Source organism: Stigmatopora nigra, chromosome 7, assembly GCF_051989575.1.
Source record: "Stigmatopora nigra isolate UIUO_SnigA chromosome 7, RoL_Snig_1.1, whole genome shotgun sequence".
Lineage (NCBI taxonomy): Eukaryota > Metazoa > Chordata > Actinopteri > Syngnathiformes > Syngnathidae > Stigmatopora > Stigmatopora nigra.
The window spans coordinates 117,501-138,893 of record NC_135514.1 but is presented as its reverse complement, the minus strand read 5'-3'; the positions used below and the strand labels follow the sequence as shown (position 1 = coordinate 138,893).

General features: G+C 40.4%; 1 protein-coding gene across 1 annotated transcript in view; it reads right to left on the bottom strand.

The window, feature by feature from the left end:
* Positions 1-4,629: 4,629 nt before the first annotated feature.
* sacm1lb (SAC1 like phosphatidylinositide phosphatase b) overlaps positions 4,630-21,393 on the bottom strand; it is a 35,180-nt gene continuing 18,416 nt past the window's right edge. Inside the window, exons 15-20 of the mRNA XM_077720844.1 lie at positions 13,038-13,107; positions 12,831-12,903; positions 11,224-11,317; positions 9,255-9,347; positions 9,120-9,177; positions 4,630-5,571 (exon numbers count right to left, since the gene is read on the bottom strand). Of these exons, the coding sequence (XP_077576970.1) occupies positions 5,435-5,571; positions 9,120-9,177; positions 9,255-9,347; positions 11,224-11,317; positions 12,831-12,903; positions 13,038-13,107 (525 nt within the window). The 3' untranslated portion in view covers positions 4,630-5,434. The remainder of the gene's footprint in view (positions 5,572-9,119; positions 9,178-9,254; positions 9,348-11,223; positions 11,318-12,830; positions 12,904-13,037; positions 13,108-21,393) is intronic.

The window sequence follows — 21,393 nt, the reverse complement described above, 5'->3', positions numbered from 1 at the left end:
GCAGCTCAAAAAAGGTTGGGAAACACTGGGTTAAACATTTAACAAAGCAGATACATAAAATGATGTTAAGCATAAACCTGCACGAGTGAGCAAGCATGCTGTCTACTGGTCAAATCGTATCTTGCATGCAACACAGGCACCAATAAGTCCGCAAATATAATTAATCAAGCATCCTAAAAAAAAAAATTGGGCTACGCGGATAGATAGATATTGGCTTATATCATTTTATTTTTATACCATTTTATGTTTCAATAGATGAGAGCACTGACATCTGAGACGTGGCTCAACTGGCCATATTTATTTGTGGTTTTGATGAGACATTGACTGTTACTGAAGTTTGTTGAGCACAACACCCGAGGACATTTTCGGGTGTCGTTACTGCACTGGACAGAGTTGGAGTGGACTGGTCCCGCGCTGTCAGCATGGCTTCAGACGACACAACATCCATGATCGTAAAGGAAGTAGGTGTGGTGACAAAATTCAGAGAGAAAGTACAATCCTTTGATGGAGGAGATCCTTTCTGGACATTTCACTGTATTTTGAACCAGAAGATATTGTGTTTTAGTCCTTGAAAATGGACCACGTCATGGAGGTGGTTCTTCGCACTGCAAATATTATCCGATCCAGAGGTCTAAACCATCGTCACTTTGACAATCTTCTCAGCGAAAGCAACATTACACACAGCCTGCCATACCACACTGAAGTGAGATGGTTAAGAAATGCCTCAGGACAGCACCTCGTGCTGTTCTGAGGCATTTCTTTTATCTCCGAGAGGAAATCAGAGAGTTTATGGAGAAAAACGGAAAATTGGTGTTGGAATTACAATCCCAGGAATGGCTACAGGACTTTGCATTTCTGGTTGATGTTACAGAACACTTGAACAGTCTGAACAAAATGTTGCAAGGCCGCAAAAAAGTTGTCAGTTTGCTGACAAAATACATGCACTTAAGTGGAAGCTGACTTTGTGTGAGACACAGCTGCACATTTCCCCTGTCTGAGAGATGTGCGTGTGACCACACTTGATACAGATGAGAAAGAGTACAAAGACAACATTGTAGGATTACTGTGGGAGTTTTGAGAAACGATTTTAGGTACAGTATTACCTCGAAATATGATTGCCCGGACATACGAGGAATTTGAGATAAGAGTAAAATTCTGAGCAAATATTTACCTTGAGGTATGAGACAAATCTTGAGATAAGAGTATTTGAGACACCCAGTTGACCAGGCTGCGGGAGGCTGCTTTATGATTTCACCCCACTGTCTCTCTCGCTGCATCTCCCCTGTGCAAAGATCTCTACGTGCACTTATTTTTGAAAAAATATTTTTTACAGAACGATTTTTGATTATTCAGTATAGTCGAAAAAACTTCTGTGCACCTTTAGTGCTGTACAAACGACATCATAAAACCAAACAGTGTTTTGCCTACTTCTCACTCTGGCTGACTGTTTTCAGTTTAATGATACCCATTGTGGTGATTAAAGGGCAAACCTCGGTCACACTGTTTGCAATCCTTTTCTGAGATACTGTTATTTTTTTTGTCTTGCTTAACGACATTGTTCGTAACCCTCATTAGCTGCCTTTGACTGTGAAAAGACAAACACCAGTGGTTTTAAAAATGTGCAATTTTTAAATTTCACACACCGAACTACACAAGGGACGAAAGATGGAAATTAGCCCTCAGCTACAATCTTACATATTTACATATATATGTTCATTAACATGAATAAGAATATGTTCATTAATATATGCCATCCCTTATTAAATAAATTAAACTCAAACTTTGGCATATTACCACTTACTTTTAAACTAAGAATAAATAACAACAACCTTCCTATGTCTGGATCAACTTTAATTAAATAAATATCCCATTGGCTGTTATTGAAGACGACAGACGTCCAATCTATTTGGCAGTGATCGATCCATCCCTCCCAGACCAAATGGATTGAATGTCTATGAACGGCCCTGGAACATTATTCAATGCCAGCCATCCCAATTCAATTGAAATTGGTGTTTATTGTTATCAACAGCAGTAAATGAGTTAAAAATAATTATTTGAATCAAAAATTAAAAGCAATGTCCAATGTTTATTGCTTCATTTTCCTTCATTTATATTATGAACAGCTCATCCTCACAAGGGTCATGGGTGTGCTGGAACCTATCCCAGCTAACTACCCGCACCAGGTCGGGGAAGACTTGGAATCCCAGCAAGGCCCACCAATCACAGACCACAGGGAGATGGATAACCATTCACGCTCAAACTCATACCTAAGGGCAATTCAGATTGTTCAACTACCTTCCCCTCTATCTCTTTTGGAGAAAATTTAAGGCTTTTATGTGCGCTTTATAGCCGTACGGTCCAAATGTGTTACTTTGAAGGGAACATCTTAAGAAAAATAATGGTGATGTGGTATTTCTGAGATATTGTATGAATCAAAAGCACATTATTAGGGTCAATATCATAATAGTGGCCCGGTGGCATAAGTAGTTAGCGCGTCGGCCTCACAGGTCTGGGGCCTGGGTTCAAATCCAGGTCACTCCACCTGTGTGGAGTTTGCATGTTCTCTATGGATGAAACTGGCATGTTTTTTTTTTTTTCCGGGTACTCCGGTTTCCTCCAACATTCCAAAACAAATGCATGGTAGGCTGATTGGACACTCCCGAGGTATGGGTGTGAGCGTGTATGGTTTTCCGTCTGCTTGTGCCCTGCGATTGGGTGGCTACCCATACAGGTTGTCCTCCGCCTCTGGCCCAAAGTCTGCTGGGATAGACTCGAGCACCCCTGCTACCCTAGTGAGGATGAAGCGGTTCAGAAAATGAATGAATGAATATCAATTATAAGTTGTTTCTGTAATTACTGTTTTTCTCCTTTCTTTCACAGATAAGTAGTTATAAGCAAATATACTACTCACATGTTAATTTAGAACTAACATCATCGAGCTTGAGTACTTCATTAATTAAAGGTGTGCATGTATATACATGTTTCCTCATTTGCCCTTCAATTAATTACATGTACTGCAGTAAACCGTAATACACAGAGGCTTTTTTTAAGGTTGCGTTACTCCTACACTGACCTTTGAATCCTGGCTAGTTTCCCATTGAGAGGAGGGAAATTCCTTTGCCAAGTCAAAGACTTGACCTGGGCCACTTTCCTCAGCAGTACTCTGACTCTCAAGCGTTCTGAGGCTAATCTCAATCGGAATTTTTTAAATGCCATTTCCTAAAACTCTTATCTTCATCCCTTCATATCGGCCTGGCTAAACCTAATCTTTAAAATTATCCCATCAGTTCAGCATTGTAGTAAACATTTTACAGCGATATCACACTAAATAAAATCCTGAATTATATTGTAAACATGTGATATCAACCATGTGGTAAAATTGACAATTAGTTTCTTTGGTGCGTGGTTTGAATATCACCAGATTATCTGATATTTCAGTCTATCCATCAAGATCCCAGCAGGTGATGCAAGAATTTCTGCTTCCAACGTTTTCTTTTATATACGTTCAATACAACTGTTATAACTTCAAAGTACAGTGTTCCCCCGCTACTTCGCGGTTCAGCTACCGCGGACTCAGAGCTTCGCGGATGTTTTTTTTGGGGAAAAAAATACAATTAAATACAAATATTACATTGAAACAACATATTTTAGTTTTTCTTTGTTATAACATGAATTTCACTCTTTTTACCCATATTCTATATGGTGTACTGTATACAGGAGGTAATTTTTTCCCCCAAAAAATTAAATAAATAAATAAATTTGGAATTAAATCAATCCTCAAGATCAAGCGACAAAGAAGCGAGCGAGCTGCGTCCACCTCGGAAAGCGGCCTGCCATTTCACCACTCCAGAAGGCCGACGGAGTCTAAAACTATTCAGTGCTTGATGCCTCCTCTGCTTGAAGATTATTTTGATGTTAGGGATTTAGCCCTCACAATAATCATCTCAACGAAGGGGAAGCAGCAGTTCTAGACGTGGATTTCTTATTCACGTATTTACTTTACTATGCACACTGGTGCATTTTTTTAAACAAGAAGTGGCCATCCTCAAACCAATCTCCAAAAGTTGAGAACATAGAACTGTACAAAATATTGAACCAGCAACAATAATTTTAAATGCTTGAACATTTTGGACAATTTCATTTCTGAAACTATGTGGGATTAGTTTGATGTTCTTGTTTCACGAATCACAATGGACTGTCCTTAAATTAAAAATTGTTGTGTTGATGAAATTAACTGCTGTGCAGAATCCTGACCTCAGCCTGACTGAATCTAGCAAATTGCTTTTGAAAAAATGTTTTAATGCCTCACAGTAACACACTTGGAAACATAAAAAGCCTTTCCTAAATAGGTGATTATGACTCTGCAGAGCTTGGGCTGACATCTGAGTGATCTCTTATTAACAGCGCTCACTCATTACGATGAAGTACATCTTCACAGCACCACATGCTGCAAATCCAATTCGACAGTCAATCCAAATTAAAATCTGTCAATATTTGATTAATCTTTTTTATTGGATCATAATATTACTCAAGTGGCCATAAAATTGCTCAAGCGGCCATAATATCGTGGTAGGTCAGTGTATGTAACTTGGTACATTACATTTGAAAAGACAAACTTTTCTCCTGCTGTAATTTTTGATATTAGGTTTATTTTATAGTTAAAACACCAGCATTTTTCATGAATTAATATAACTTTGTGTATGATCCTGAAATTTAAATTCAGGGAGATGCAAATCAACTATGAGGAAAACTAATTGCAAAAGTGACTCAAAGTAAAAGGCTGAGTGATCATGGCTACCAAAGGTATTACTTTAGATATATAAAGATAGCGTGAAAGACCAATAAAATATGCTGAAAGTACGCAACTAGTGTACTAAGGAGTTGGTGTATTTAACAATCTGACAGTGTCAATCCAAATTAAAATCTGTCAATCTTTGATTCAGATCTTTTATTGGATATAATATTGCTCAAATAGCCATAATATCGTAGTTGGTCAGTGTATGTAACTTGGTACATTATATTTCAAAAGGCAAACTGGACATACTAGTAACGCGTTAACAGCTTTTCTGTGTTTGATCCAAATGAACAGATAATGGGACGAAAGGTAAATTGGATGTCAATCCCACACCCGTCTTCAAAAAATAGGTACAATGGCAATGAAAAACAGATAATTCTAAATGTTACTCTGTGTCAGACTATCCTTGTCCATGTGTTGCACCTGTGTGGACAGCAGCAGGTCCATATACGCATGGTCTCACTCTGAAACGCATTATCGTATACGAGGCAGCCCTGCTGAACCCTCACCATCCTCTCAAATCTACCCCTTGTACTAGTACAGACTGTAGGCCTGTTGGTGCTGGCGATAAAGCGATGAAAAGCCAGAGGATGAGGTAGTGAGCTCGCCAGGGCGAAGCCGCTTTCCACACGCACACATTCAGTCCAGCTTTTCTTTCTGCACCAGCTTTGGAGCGTCGACAAAGTCCCGTCCGTTGAAAAGAATGAGGCCGAATGTCACTACACTGGCTGTTCCCCAGAACAGGACGTAAGCGAGAGTTTCAGTCCACGTTTCACCTATGGAGGAATGCCAGCATCAAGTCATATAATGTACTTAATGTAACATTTTTACACAAGATGAAATGCGCTTGAAAGCTACAACTTTATTAATTTAAGGTAGAATGGGAGATTATAGCAGCTGTGAAAGGAGGTTGTGTTAAACCAATGTTATATTATTTGAAACTGCTTTTTCAAGTGTTCCAATTTATCAAGGTTCCCTCTATTAGCTCTTTAGCCATTATTCGTAAAAACGTCCTACCGCTTCAGTAATTATATACGCTTGCATTTTTTCCGTGTTTTTTCCACGTTAGTAAGTGCAAAATTACGGAGCTTAATCGCTAATACGAGAGGAGTATACTACTTCTCGTTGGCAAGTGGTTGTGCGTTATCCTATTGTGAAGAAATTTTTGTGCGTAATTTTTGGAATATTCGGAAGAGAACACAAAAGCAAACAACCCTCGATAGGTTCCATTTATTTGCAGTGGTGGAGGCAGGGCAAATAGAGCCAACCCGGCCGGCCAGGAGAGGAAAGGTATGCAATTTTAAAATAAAATTAGAATTAAGTTTAGTGTAAGGTTAGATTAAACTTATTTTTGACTGTGTCTGCATCATAAACCATTTTAAAACAAAATTAGAATTGACTGCGTCGTAATCCAAGTTCATTTAAATTTGTTTATGTTATGCTACATGTGTATTGCCATGCAAAAAGTCTCTTTCGCTTTCTCTCTCCCCTCCAAGAAAAACTTCTAATTTTAGTACGATTAAACATCATAAACACTAGTTATTTTGTAATTCTGCAAATTAGAACAAATAAAAATGTTTTCCAATCCAGTATCCTGTTTTCTGTGTTTTTTCAGAGGGTTGGAACAAATTACGTTTCTAGAGAAAACGCTCATTTACGAGTAAATCGACATACAAGCTCAGTCCCGCAACGCATTGAGCTCGTATTGAGAGGTACCACTGTATTTTCCCAGTTCAGGCGTTGGTGTTTATTAATTTTTCAAAATATCTGATAGGGAGTGGATGAGATCCTGAATGTTGTGGGGCTGTCTTGATTGACACGGCTCTGCAACAGCGTGTGGACATTGGGGACAGTGCCCCTGGATTGGCAGACCGGAGTGGTGGTTTCTGTTTTTTAAAAAGGCGGACCCAAGGGTATGTTCTAATTACCGGGGAAATCACTGCTCAGCCTCCCCGAGAAGGTCTATTCTGGGGTACTGGAGAGGAGGGTCCGCCCGGAGGTCGAATTTCGGATTCAGGAGGAGCAGTGTGGTTTTCGTCCTATCCGTGGAACAGTGGATTATCTCTACACCCTCAGTGGGGAACTTGGGGGTCATTGGAGTTCGCCTAACCAGTCTTCATATGCTTTGTGGACTTGGAGAAGGCGTTCAACCGTGCCCCCGGGCAGTCTTGTGGGGGGTACTCTGGGAGTATGGGGTTCCGGAACCCCTGTTAAGTCAGATCAGTTTCCAGTGGGGGTTGGACTCAGGGCTGCCAGGGCTGCCCATTGTCACCGATTGTGTTCACTTTCATGGACAGAATATATAGGCGCAGGCGTGGCGTCGAAGGGGTCCGCTTGGGTGGTCTCAGTATTGCATCCCTGCTTTTTGCAGATTATGTGGTTCTGTTGGCTTCATCAGGCCATGATCTCCAACTCTCGCTGGAACGAATCGCAACCGAGTAATGATTTGATTAGGTGATTCTTAATGATCCCATTGACTTTGATTTGCTTTGTACTTTGTGCTTTTGCTTTGTTGTTTTGCGGCCTTGCGACTGTACTGTCTAACTTTTAACTATGCCTTTTCTTGCTACTGTCACAATGAAATTTCCCGAATGTGGGATAAATAAAGTTATCCAATCCAATCCAATTACAGCCGTAAGTGCAACAAGCATATAATCATTCAGACTGTCAATGGTTGGCTTTTTAGGGTCAGGGATAATGGTGGCAGATTTCAGGCAGGATGGGATGATGGATTGTTGTAGGGAACAATTGAAAATCTTTGTGAAAACCCCAGTCAGCTGGTCAGGACAGGCTTTGAGCACCTTACCAGGTACTCCGTCAGGGCCAGCAGCCTTCCTGGTGTTCACACTCCGCAGTACCTGTCTCACTTCATGTTCCTGAAGCTTCAGTGTACTGCTGCAGGTTGGTGGTGGATGTGTTGAGTCTGAGTCTGATTTGTCAGTCTCAAAACGGGAAAAGAAACCGTTCAGTTCCTCTGCTAGTTAGACATTTGTGTTAACAGATACATTATTGTCATTGTAATTGGTAATGTGTCATACTCCCTGCCACATCTTCTTTGGGTTATTTTCAGTGAAGTGCTCCTCAATTTTCCTTGCTGAGCCAAAAAGATGCGTACCAATGGAAACATTTTCGCAACTGATGGGTATGCATCTTTTTGGGTCACCCTATATACTGCCTTGGCCTTTTTAATACTCTCTTCAGGTCTGTTCTGGCAGCGCTGTATTTGTCCCCTGACCTGAAGGCAGAGTTACGGAATTTGATGAGTGCCTGTGTCTCACTGGTCATCCAGAGTTTTTCTTTGACCCAACGATTCGCCGAAATAGGTTTCGCCGATGGACGTCTGGCCAAGGGACAGTTTGCCGAGGGGGCGTTTGGCCGAACGGAGTTAGCTGAACAGATAGTTAGCCGACCGGATAGCCAGCCGAAGGACGTTGCGCTGACGCGCTCACCCCGCCCCCGGTCGTGTGTGTGTGTACATGTTTTTCAACCTCGGTCTTTCATTTCGAATAACAAGGGCATTTATTCCCGGCCAAACACACGGAGAACGGTACGTGACAGAACTAGAAAATTTTAGACACATTCTCCGTGCAAAATGACCCACCAAAACCGAGGGGACCCGCTTTTAATACACACCCGTACGCACTCTAGACTGGTTTTGAATCGGCAGAGCTCTTCCACCTGGTGGAAAAATAATTTTACTGCAATTGGGTCCGGTACCCGGTTAAAAGTGCACTTTTTACCGGGAAATAAATTGCCCTGGGCTTGGTTAAAGTCTCTAAAAATCGCCAGTATTTTTATTTATGTTGTGGTATTTGTATTTATTCATTTAATGCTGTTTAAGACTGGATTTAAAGCCATTTGTGTATTTGTTATAAAATAACTAAGTCGTAAAATTGTATGTTTTCGTGCGCACATGTATGTTTACTCATCTGCCTCCTCCTACGCCCTCATCCATTCAGCTCAAGGGAAAATTTCTTTGCACGTCTTATAAATTTTAATGGGTTTTTTATTATCTTTTTTCTCTTGTCATGTTTAACATATATTTCATAAAAATTTGGCATCTTTCTATTTTTTAAATGGTTTGGGTGCTAGTATTGGGAATTTTAGAATAGTTAGGACAAATTGACCCTTTGGTTGCCCAATGCTGTTGGGATTTATGCTTCTGAAAAATTGCATTTTCATATAAAGGTTCTATTTGCTTTTCTTGCATAATTTTGACACTTGTGTCTATATTTTGTGGCAGGTGGCCTGCAACAGATCAATTTGATACTGCTGCCTTCAAGTTTCTCAGCTGTTCTCCACACTTTAGTCATGATTGTCTTACCAGCCATTAACAAGCAGATGATACACATGGAGAAGGCAACCACCATGATGATAGGAAACTGAGAATGAAAAAGGAAATACTCATTCAAATCAAAAAAAGATATCCTAACATAGTTTTGTATTTCCTAAAACTTACTGTCAGAAACTTCCAATCTCTGGGTTCATGCAGCGATGTTGCCATTTCAGCTTCATCCACAGCAAAGTTTCCAAGAAACAAGTCTATTGAGTCCTGTGTTAAAAGAAAAGATTTCTGTTATTAAATTCAGTGGGCTAATAAAGCATCTGAACCTAGACAAACCAAAAAATTTATAAGGAAAAATATATTTAATCTGAAAGCATGTAGGTGGGTTTTATATAATGTTTTTCTTTAAGTGGCCTTTTAGCTTCTAAAAAAATTATAATTTTTAAGTACACATTTTTCAGAGAACTATTTAAACTGTTGTGCATCATTAAACTGTAAAATCACATCATTCATTCATTCATAAGACAGCGCTTAGTCATTGTTTTTCAGACAAGCCATGTTTTCATGTGGAATGTTATGGCTTAGATCAGTGATGCATTACATCATAAACTACAAAAGTGACAATGTGGCGGTGTAATATGCATACTGTTCAAAGTTTACCCTAGAATGAACCCGATAATCATTATCATATAAGACATCACTGCAATAACAACGGTTGAATGGAATGACTTCAATGCTTAGTGACACATGTTTAAGAGCTTTATATAGCCTCTAAACTACAGCTGTAGAACAATGACTTGTGTACTTATATTCTTTCATCGACCAAAAAAACCCTGGCTAAATTAATCTGTGTAGTTAGTTTATCACATCTAAATCTAATTTGTCTGAGTTGGCCGGAAACATTCCGTTGTGAAACAATCCTCTCATTCTAAAATATTAATGTGAAAGGTCATGCATGTCGGAATAAAATCAACATACAGTCTTCCCTTAACATTTCGCAGTTAGATTTTCGCATTCACGATGCATCACAGATTTCCTCTATTAAAAGGTCATTACAGTAAAAATAAGAAGAATTTGATAAACCACCAAGAAAGCCAGGTGGCCAAGACATGAGAGGCTGTTTATGATTTTAGCGCACTGTCTTTTTTGCTGCATAGCATCTCTTTTGTGTATGACAGATATCTATGAGCACTGGACGGAGCGTTGCATTTTTTTTCAGTGTTTTTTTCCTGTCACTCAACACCAATAGCGAAGTGATCGCTCTTACTACGAGGAGGGGTTTTGTGTTATCCTATTGTGAGGATATTTGTGTGGATCATTTTCAGAATAGTTTGTAGGGAATACAAAAGCAAACAGCCCATCGATACTAAAAGTCACGTTGAAGGTGGGGCAAACAGAGCCAAGACGGCCAGAAGAATGGTGTAAATATGAAAAACAAAATTAGAATTATTTTTAGTGTAAATTTAGATTAAACTTATTTTTGAGTGTCTGCATCGTAATCCAAATTCATTTAAATTTGTTTATGTCATACCTGTCAACCTCTGCCGATAACTGCTCTTATAAATGATTATGATTCCCCGTACAAACCCCCCAAAAATGTACTAGGTGGCTCCTCCATGCTTGCTTCCACGATATTTACTCTATGTATATCTACGCATGCCATTCTTTATCGATATTGCCGTACGCACCGCTAAAAAAATACATACGATTGAGGATAATTTTTGCTGGTATACCGTGATAATAGGAACAATCGATGACACTAGCGTCGTTGGCTACCAGCCTACGAGACTATCTGGATTTTAGCCAAAACGGTCTTGTTGAGATCGGTTTTCATAAACATTGGCAATTTTTTTTTAAACAAAATTTTTCTCTGTATACATGATTTGAAATGATAAAAAAACGTATAAAATATGTGTAAAACGTACAAGTTGACTGGTATGTTATTAAACGAGCATGTGGCCGTGCAAAAAAAATAAATAATAATTTAAAAAAATAATAAAAAATAAAAATTAAAAAAAAAAAAAAAATAGATATATATATATATACATACATACACACACACACATGCAAACGCACGCACACACGCATGCACACACATAGAATGGATTAACCACAGGTAAATCGAAAGAATACTGTATATTACCTGTCTAAAGCCATCAGAGAAGTTGTTTTTGTAATATCGTATCATCGAGTTCCAGCCATCCATCAGCAGCCCCCACTGAGTTCTCTTGCCTGTCCTAAAACACCAAAACCCAGCTATTTCACAAATGTCTCTAAAGGATCAATAATACTGTAAATGACCACTTTTTTTTAACTTGATTTTCAGTTTTTCTGAGCTGTTACATTGAACGATTCTTCAATGTGGACATACAAATTATTACATAAAGCCCAAATAAAAGAAAAATAAACGCATGATAGTAGATGTATCAGGCATATGAAAACTTTTGGCCATCCCTGACAATTTTAGACTTTCCTTAATGAATCGTTGGTTGTATCGATCAGCAATTTCAGTTAAAGATCTGTCAGGCCAATTTGAGGATTTTACTCTCAATACATGAAATCTGTTTGAAATAAAGTGCTGAAAACACAGGCACAAAATGAGGAGTGATGCATTTTTTAGTTACAATCGGTAGAAATTCTTTTCATCTTAGTTTTAGGCGTGTTTTAAAATGCCAGCTGTTGCTGTCGCAAGGCGAAACATAGCAACAGACAATTTTCTGAAATTAGACTTTTTTGTTTTTTTTCCATTACAAAAGCCTTTATACTTATAAATCTCACAAATAAAATACAAAATACAAGTTTGCTTCAGGCGCGGGCCTGCAAATCAAGTTCATCCGGCAGGCTTGGGCCGGGTCAGGTTGAATTTTTTTGGCCGATCTTACCTCTAAGTAGCTTGCTAGGAAAAAGGAACACAAATACTCAATGGGATTTGCAGGCATTACAATAGTTTTGGAAAGTATTCAATTGATTTTAACTGCTCTTTTTCTGCTAAAGCAAACTATTGTCCGTGTTTGAGCTCCAATGTGACAAATAGTGGGTAACTCATTGTACATTTTCCTCTCAATATTCGACTCAAAGTTTAGTTTGACTTTTCAATATCTTTTGTTCTTTGTTAGTTTTTTTTACTAGTGCAATTTATATTCCAGAGGGATTTATGGTCTGGAAAATTCAATACTAAAACAAAATGGTGACCATCATGTTTTAGTGTAAGAACACAAAAGCAAGCTAAGATATTTTCAGTGGTCAGTTCCCACTGAGTGTGAGAAAATGGAAGACCATAGCCATAGTTCTTTTTTTTCATCAAGCTCAGATGGAAGTAAACCACTAAGAATATTTTCCACTATTCATCACCTTATTGGTGAATGTGGCCCATTCATTTATTCAAAGAAGGAATCAGAACAAAAAAAAGGGTTATTGAAGTCCGGCATGCGCTACTAGACCCTCAGTGATTAAATAAAATGTAGTAACATTCATTCATTAACTCATTTTCTGAACTACTTATCCTCAAAAGGGTCAAGAGGGTCCTGGAACCCATCCCACTTAATGCAGGTTTTTTGGAATGTGAGAGAAAACCGGATTACCCGGAGAAAACCTATGCAAGTCCAGTGAGAATATACAAACTACACACAGGAGGACCGATTTGGGATTGAACCCAAAACCCAGAACTGAGTGGCCGTCCCGTTAACCACTCAGCGGTCGGGCCGCTCATAGTATTAACATGATTAACTATGAATTTAATTTAACACTGACCTGGTGAAGTCGGTCTTCAATGCTCCAGTACCTGCATATTGTTTGGCACATGCATCTGCATTGTCAGCCCAAGCTGCAGGTAAATAAACAGGTCAATGAAGAGCTCAAAAGTAAGATATTATTAACCGTGGACTTTTGCTAATAAATCTCTGTACCATTCGACACAAATCAAGAAGACATAAATACATTGTGTGGCAGAGAACTCACCGTGTTTGTACATCTTTTCAAAATCAGTTTGATCCTCAATCTGCTGATTCATGTGAAGGACCCCCATTTTCTGTAGTGATAAAGTTACACAGTTACTTAAACAAGCAAATGTGTGACTACAGGGTGTCCTTATGAAATGTGCATATACCCTTTACTAAAAAAAAGTTCAGCATACTCATGCCTGCCCTTTACTTGCTAATTGCTGACAATATTCAGCAGATTAAAAAATCAGCACTGATACAATGAGATACAAAAATTGAGTTACCGTATTTTTCGGATTATAAATCACAGTTTTTTTTCATAGTTTGGCCTGGGGTGTGATTTATGTATGAAATTATTAACGATTATATCATTTCACATGCTATTTTAACACTAAATCACAAAAGGGTACTCTAGGTCCGGTGTTGATAATTTCAACATTCATAATTATGAAGCTATAAAAATAAGGGCTGAGCAAAAATGCCACCAAAAAGAAAATCATTCTGCTGATAATAAGCTGCAAATAGTGAAATATGCAGATGAAAGCGGCAATCGAGCAGCAGAAAGAAACTTTGGAGTTGACGAGAAAAATGTAAGAGATTGGCGAAAAGCGAAGGTTACTCTTACTGAAATGAGGAAAAAAATTGTGGGCTAAAAGCTACAGTTGTGGTCAAAAGTTTACATACACTTGTAAAAAACAATGTCATGGCTCTCTTGAGTTTCCAGTTAGTTCTTCTATCACTTCTTTGTCACAAAAAAACATTCATGAATTTTTTTTTTATGACTTTATTATGGGTGAACAGAAAAAAGTGAACCAATCTGCCGGGTCAAATACATACACACAGTAGCGCTAATATTTGGTAATATGTCCCAGGGCCATTTTCACTTCAATTAGGTGCTTTTGTTAGCCACCCATAAGCCTCTGGCAAGCTTCTGATTAAATCTTTGACCACTGCTCTTGACAGAATTGGTGCAGTTCAGTTAAATTTGATGGCTTTCTGACATGGACTTGTTTCTTCAGCATTGTCCACAAGTTCTCAATGGGGTTTAAGTCAGGACTTTGGGAAGGCCATTCAAAAACCTTTCGATCTGTGTTTGGGGTCATTGTCCTGTTGGAACACCCAACTGTGCCCAAGACCCAATCTTCGGGATGATGACTTAGGTTATCTTGAAGAATTTGAAGGTAGTCCTCCTTCATTATCCCATTTACTCTCTGTAAAGCACCAGTTCCATTGGCAGAAAACAGCCCCAGAGCATAATACTACCACCACCGTGCTTGATGGTAGGCATTGTGTATTTGGGGTTAAAGGCCTCACATTTTCTCAGATTTTTGTTTCGTCTGACCACACAACCTTCCTCCAGAAGGTCTTATCTTTGTCCATATCATCAGCAGGAAACTTCAGTCGAGCCTTAAGGTGCCGCTTTTGGAAGGGGCTTCCTTCTTGTACGGCAGCCTCTCAGTCCATGGAGATGCAAAACACGCTTGACTGTGGACATTGAAACCTGTGTTCTGGCAGCTTCTAATTCTTGGAAGATCTACTTTTTGGTGATTTTCGGTTGAATCTTCACCTTAATGGCTAATTTTCTCTCAGCTGCAGGTGATAGCTTGTGTTTTTTTCCTGATCGTGGCAGTGACAAATCAGTGCCACGCACTTTATACTCACAAACATTTTTTTGCACTGTTGCTCTTGGGACCTGCAGCTGCTTTGAAATGGCTGCAAGTGACTTTTCTGACTTGTTCAAGTCAAGGATTTGCTTTTTCAGATCGATGATGAGCAATGTTCCCCCTATTTTTTTGTTTATCTGGGCAGAAAGCCACCCTCCCTGAGCACACTGAGTACCAGTGTGAGCAACATCATCATTGCTTGCTATGGACACACACCACTATCACACCTGCCATAGGCAGATGCATGTCTACTACACAAATGATTTAGTAATCATAAAATGTAATGATTAATATCTATGAATGGGCGGCCCGGCGGATGAGGGGTTCGTGCGTCAGTCTCACAGCTCTGGGGTCCTGGGATCAAAGCCAGGTCAGTCCACCTGTGTTGAATTTGCATATTCACCCTGGGCCTGCGTGAGTTTTCTCTGATTGCTCCGTTTTCCTCCCACATCCCAAACACATGCATTGTAGGCTGATTGGACACTAGGTAATTGATGTCCGTCTCCTTGTGCCCTGCGATCGGCTGGCCACCTATACAGAATGTCCCTCGCCCCTGGCCCAAAGTCAGCAGGGATAGGCTCCAGCACCCCCCGCGAATGATAAAGTGGATAAAGGGATTCAGAAAATGAATGAAAAAAACATCTTCATAAATGCCATTAGAATATGCACAAATCCAACTTAAATTTTACCTTATTTTATACATCTGTCCTTCTCACTTCTCATTCAAATGACTTTTATGCTGAACGTGTCACTTGAGATAAGTTTTTATATTCATGTTAATGAACATATACATAAGATTGTAGCCCAGGGCTAATTTCCATTTATAGTTCATTGTGTAGATTGAAAACAAACGATCACGCATACTAGACACATAGACACGCACGCACACAACCACACACACAGTAGATTTAGACAGTTCTCACACGATTTCACAGCTTGATAAAGGAGCTGTAAAACATGAAAAACATAAGAGTGGACAGATCTACTGCCACTGGCTACCGCGTAAACGGCGCCATCATGGGGAAAAAAAGTTTGGATTTTATTTACTGCGCGCCTTTTTGCTGCTGGACGGAGAAGACGGGAGTAGTGCGCAATTGCGCACGTGCGCAGCTTAGAGGTAACATTGATGCTGAGCTCCTTTGACTTTCACATTGTAGGGTTTGTGGGTGTTTGCATCCAATGAGCCCCATTTAAATGGCCTCAGAGAAGTCACCAGTTGTAGTCACTCATAATCAGCTCACAAGAAATTCAGAGGCCATACTATGAAGCTCAATTCAGTGACGCAACTTTATAAGTCACCAAAATTGCTAATTCGTGTTGCTTAATGTATATTTTTGACAGCAGATTTGATAACTTTTTCTGTTAACCCACAATAAAGTCTTAAAAGAACCAAACTTCATGAATGTTTTTTGTGACAAAGGAGTTCCAATCACTCTATAAGAGAAAAATCACGAGTTGTAGAAATAATTGGAAAGTTAAGAGAGCCATGCCTCACTAGCGGAGGAACTGAACCGTTTCTTTGCCCGCTTTGAGGCCGACAAATCAGACCCAGTTTCAACACCCCCATCACCACCCTGCAGCAATACACTGAAGTTCCGGGAATAGGAAGTGAGACTGGTAATGCCGTCTGTGAACACCAGGAAGGCTGCTGGCCCAGACGGAGTACCTGGGAAGGTGCTCAAAGCCTGTGCTGCCCAGCTGGCTGGAGTCTTCACAAAAATGTTCAATTGTTACCTGCCACTATCCATCATCCCATCCTGCCTGAAATCTGCCACCATTATTCCTGTCCCCAAAAAGCCAACCATTGACAGTCTGAATGATTATATGCTTGTTGCACTTACGGCTGTAATTGGATTGGATTGGATAACTTTATTTATCCCACATTCGGGAAATTTCATTGTGACAGTAGCAAGAAAAGGCATAGTTAAAAGTTAGACAGTACAGTCGCAAGGCCGCAAAACAACAAAGCAAAAGCACAAAGTACAAAGCAAATCAAAGTCAATGGGATCATTAAGAATCACCTAATCAAATCATTACTCGGTTGCGATTCGTTCCAGCGAGAGTTGGAGATCATGGCCTGATGAAGCCAACAGAACCACATAATCTGCAAAAAGCAGGGATGCAATACTGAGACCACCCAAGCGGACCCCCTCGACGCCACGCCTGCGCCTATATATTCTGTCCATGAAAGTGAACACGCGCCTGTTGCACTCACACCTGTGATCATGAAGTGCTTTGAAAAGTTGGTAGCCCGCCATATTAGGAATACAATCCCTCTCTCAGTTGACCCTCACCAGTTTGCTTATAAAGCAAGGGTCTATAAGTGTAGACAGGGTCCACGTCACGGATAAGCTCTCATGGTCTACAAACATCATGGCAGCAGTGAAGAAGGGTCAGAAACGACTCCATTTCCTCAGGGCACTTAGGAGAAACAACTTGGATAACTCTGATAACCTTCTATAGAACCACTGTAGAGAGCATCCTGGCATACTGCATCACAGTGTGGTACGCTGGAAGCACGACGGCAGACAAAAGGGCCATGCAGAAAGTGATAAACACCGCCCAGAGGATCGTCGGCTGCTCTATGCCCTCACTGGAAGACATTGCCAGCCCTCGTTACCTCAGCAGAGCCAGGAACATCATAGGGGACCCATACCACAATCTGTTCCAGCTGCTGCCCTCTGGCAGACGCCATAGGTCCCAGAAAGCACGGACAAATAGGCTTAAGGACAGGGGTTTCCCCACATCCATCAGAACTCTAAATTTGCGGTAACACAACACACATTCACTTCTGAGGTAATATGAATAGATGTTTGGGTAGTGATCTCCCTCCTACTGGCTGACTGAAGCTAAGTGAAAGACAGTGAGAGGTGACTCGCTCGAGGGGGTTGACACGAAGTGTCGAATGCCAAATTACGAGTCCGTAACTATCACGTATTTAGGTGTTTTGCCAAGTAAACACACCTTATGGAGAAGCACTACCAATTTCGTCGTACGCAGTTTCTGGATGTGATGACAAGTAGGCTTTTGTTGTTGATGATGACGACAGGGCCTATGTCCGATTATTATTATTATTACAAGTGTATGTAAACCCTTGACCACAACTGTAGGTGCCCGCAGTTAGAGGAACGAATTCCCGCATGGGTGCTTGAACAACGTTCTGTTGGAAGAAGTTTGTCAACAGTGCAGTTGCTTCTCCGCGACCTCGGTAAATGTCAAGGTGATTAATATAAATGACTTTGCGGAAGGACCGATATGTTTTTGGTGTTGGATTTTATCAAATAAATTTCCCCCAAAAATGCGATTTATACTACACTGCGACTTGTAGTCCGGAATATACGGCACTTGCAAAGGTAATATTTTGCTAAATTATATTGTAGCTTGGAGTGATCAGTGCGTCGGGCTCACAGCTCTGGGGTCCTGGGTTCAAATCCAGGTCGGTCCACCTGTGTGGAGTTTGCATGTTCTCCCCGAGCCTACGAGGGTTTCGTCCGGGTGCTCCGGTTTCCTCCCACATTCCAAAAATACATGGTAGGCTGATTGGACACTCTAAATTGCCCCTAGGTATGGGTGTGAGTGTGCATAGTTATTCGTCTCCTTGTGCCCTGCGATTGGCTGTCCACCGATTTGGGGTGTCTCCGCCTCTGGCCCGGAGTCAGCTGGGATAGGCTCGAGCACCCCCCGCGACCCTAATGAGGAGAACTGCGGTTCAAAATGAGCTGAGTTGAGCAAAATATGGAATCGGACGGTGCCAGAGCTGAGTCACAAACACACCAATAGGAGCGGCATGTTGTTACCGTGGCGTTGACATACCTCTAGCATGAACATTTTTATTTTGCATGACTCTTCTGTATACATACTCTCATTGATTAGCAACAGCGCAACATGGTTGTCAAAAGAATTTCAGTGCTAAAAAGGTGGTGACATTATTACAAAAAGGCACATTCTCATTTATTTGTACTTTTAAACTCTTAGTGTCGCTCTCTAGGAATAACATTTCAACAGTGGCGGGCCGTCAGGGCCTTCAAGGCCTTCTCTGCTGGCTTAAGAAATATCTGAATCATATACAGTCGAACCTTGTGATACGACCGCTCCGTCATAAGACATTTTTGTCTTACGACGAAAAAATTTGATCGAATAATTCGCCCGAGATACGATCAAAATTTCGTAATGCGACCAAGCCAGGTGGCCATGGCACTGTCTCTTTTGCATCTCTTTCGTGTATACAATATTTCTACGACCACTGGGCGAACTTTGCATTTCCCCACCCACCCCCGCGCGGGTCACATTTACATACAAGGTGAACAATATTACTATGGATCGGCAGAGTTCTGCAAAGAGAAGGCGTTGAGAATGGACACGAAATGCAAAATAATTGAAAAATATGAGTGGGGTACATGTTAATGAGGTCGTTAGGCAATACGGGAGGACTACGTCAACCATTTCCACCATCCTTAAGCAGAAGGATGCATCAAGACATTTGCCTTGATTATCGCCGAGGAAATTTACATCCCCCAGCAAGTTTTCAACTGTGATGAAACTTGTCTTTTTTGAAAAAAGATGCCCAGGCGGACATTCATCGTGGCAGAGGAGAAGGCATTACCGGGACACAAACCAATGAAGGACAACTTAACGCTAGCGTTGGGTAATAATGCGAGTGGTGACTGTATAATTAAGCCACTACTAGTGTACAATGCTGAGAACATGCGTGCCTTCAAGAGACCTACAAGTGATGTGGCGCGCTAATTCTAAAGCTTGGATTACGTGTATTTTGATGATATTTGTGTGCGTCATTTTCGAAACATTTCGAAGGGGAGGCAAGTTCCTAACAACCCTAGATGCATTCATTTTGAAGACTCCGGCAAAACGTCCGGGTTGGGTCAACCCGTAGAACTAAGGTAAAAAAAAGGATTAAAACAAAATAAGAATTCAGTTTTGTGTGAAGTTACATTAAAAGTTGAGTGTCTGTATATAGGTATCCAAGTTGATTTAAATTTGTTCGTTTACAAGTGCGTTGTTGCCCTGGATTAAGTCCCCCCTGAACAGGCCCCACCTCCGCGTGTCATTGTCTCTTCCCTCCACGAGATACGTCTAATTTTACATCTATTAAACACATTTTATTACTATTAAACCACTCGTTATTTATTACTTTGTCAATATATGGTAAATTAGAATAGATAAAACTTATTTTCCAATCCAATATCCTGTTTTTGGTCTTTTTTCAGAGGGTTAGGGTTGGAACAAATTAATTTGTTTTCAATTCATTTCAATGGGAAACGTCCGCTTGAGTTACGATATGCTTGTATTACGACCACAGTCTCAGAACAGATTACGATTGTAAGTCGAGATACCACTGTATTATATTTTGTCCATCAATACTTATTAAATAATTCCAAATTGTCTGTGAGCTTCCTTTCATTGCTTTTCTCCCTGGTGACACAACTTCCAGGTGTGTTTTCATATTGAAGCATTTAACCAATCACATTTCAGCCATTATTTGTTGCCAGGGTCAGAAATCTGCCTCAAGCCCTTCAAAATCAGTTCTGCGGGCTCTGCTGCATTAAACAAGCGTCGATAAGACTGTTGCTTTGACCAATCAGAATTCGATTTGGTGACACCAAGGCTATTTCGCAGGCATAGGGATTCGTCATCGCTTTCACCAACTATGATTGGCTAGTCATCGAGTAGGCAAGCCAAAGATCGCAAACTCCACTGAGGAAAACAAATGGATTTAGTTGCAGATTTGCACACAAAGCTATTTTCCAGAAAAAATGGACATCATTAAGATAGGGTGGTCAAAGCTGCAAGCTTGTTACAACTGGGAAAAGTGTGTCTCCGCCACTTTCAGTGCGCTAACTACGAGAGATACCAAGCTGTATTTGGAGTGAACTGCACAAGCAAATATATTGTTGTGTTGATTTAAAGCGTTTTCAAGACGGACTATGCCAGAAATGCGACAGGAGAGGCTCGACTTTCATCATCAGCTTCGATAGCGATAGAAAAGAAGGAAGAAAGAAAGGAGGATGGATATTGTGTACAGTTAAAAAGGATTATGGGTGAGTAAAATATGGCTATATTCCGAAATAATATTTTAATTGTATGAGGTTATTATTGTTTATTTTAATGGGTCACAGCTGTAGACGCAGTAGAGTTTTTATAGCTGTAAAATAGTTTGAGAGGTTGGATTGAAGGCGTCGCCAGAAAATGCAGGGACCGCTGCTAAATTTCAATATATTAATTGTTTATGGCTCTCTCTGTCAAAAAGGTTTCCAATCTCTGCAATAGACAGTTAATCCATTAATTATTTTTTTGTACTGCTTACTCAAGCGTTGCGGGGGGTGTTGAAGCCTATTCCAGCTAACTGGAAGCCGGCTGGGGACACTCTAGGTTGGTGGCCAACCAATCGCAGAGCATAAGGAGACGTACTACCAGTTCACTAGAGCACTCAAACCTAGGAGAAATTTAGAGTGTTCAACCCTGCATGTTTCTTTGCAACATGGAAGAAAACCTACAAGTGGGTAAACATGCAACCTCTGAACAGAAAGGTTAGAACCTAGAATTTAACCCTCAATCTCAGAACTGCGGGGATATGGCAAGAAGCACTGGACAACTGAGCCACCCAAGACAGGTAATATATTGTAATTTTTCATCCGCCTCAATAGCAGAAACCAGCATTCTTAGCTGAATTAATATATAACTTTATGCATTGCT